Source organism: Penaeus monodon, chromosome 20 (assembly GCF_015228065.2).
Source record: "Penaeus monodon isolate SGIC_2016 chromosome 20, NSTDA_Pmon_1, whole genome shotgun sequence".
Classification (NCBI taxonomy): Eukaryota; Metazoa; Arthropoda; class Malacostraca; order Decapoda; family Penaeidae; genus Penaeus; species Penaeus monodon.
Genome location: NC_051405.1, coordinates 26359698 through 26360270, shown reverse-complemented (window position 1 = coordinate 26360270; position 573 = coordinate 26359698). Strand labels below are relative to the sequence as shown.

The 573-nt window shown below is 46.9% G+C and overlaps 1 protein-coding gene across 1 annotated transcript in view; it reads right to left on the bottom strand.

Moving 5' to 3' along the window:
* LOC119585957 (innexin shaking-B-like) overlaps positions 1–541 on the bottom strand; it is a 6136-nt gene extending 5595 nt beyond the window's left edge. Inside the window, exon 1 of the mRNA XM_037934671.1 lies at positions 185–541. Within this exon, the coding sequence (XP_037790599.1) occupies positions 185–541 (357 nt within the window). The remainder of the gene's footprint in view (positions 1–184) is intronic.
* Positions 542–573: the final 32 nt, after the last annotated feature.

The following is a 573-nucleotide window of genomic DNA, read 5'->3' as shown; positions in this document are numbered from 1 at the left end:
AACCCAAATATTCACCCCAGAAAGCCACATAATACGAAACGGCTCAGAAGTCCCAAAGAAGAAGACGAAGAAAACGACTTAATAATTTTCGGAAAGAGTAGATATCACAAACGAAAAAGACGAGATGCCATAGATGGAAAAATAGATAGAAAAACGTAAGAAAAAACCTCAATTGGACACATACCTGGAAGAAGAGGCAGAAGCATACCCACTGGTAGTACTTGACATATCTCTTCTCTTCTTCAGCGTGAGACTTTTCAATGCCCGGATGCGCTACGTCCACACCAAGCTTCTTATTAAACGCAGAAGGGATGGTGTACGTGGAATGGATCCAGCAGTACGTGTTGATGACATCCTCGGGTATCTCCTTGGCGTGGATGCAGTCTATCGGGTTGCCGACGTACTGGCGGGTCGTCACGATCAGACTGAAGGCGAGGAGGATCATCACCGTGATGGAGTAGTGGAGACGGAAGACCGAGGAGTCGATGTGTACGTGGGAGACTTTGATGAAGTTCTTGAGGCCTCGGAAGATATCCAACATCTTGGCGGTTTTTCGGGAGTCGCGCTAACCAA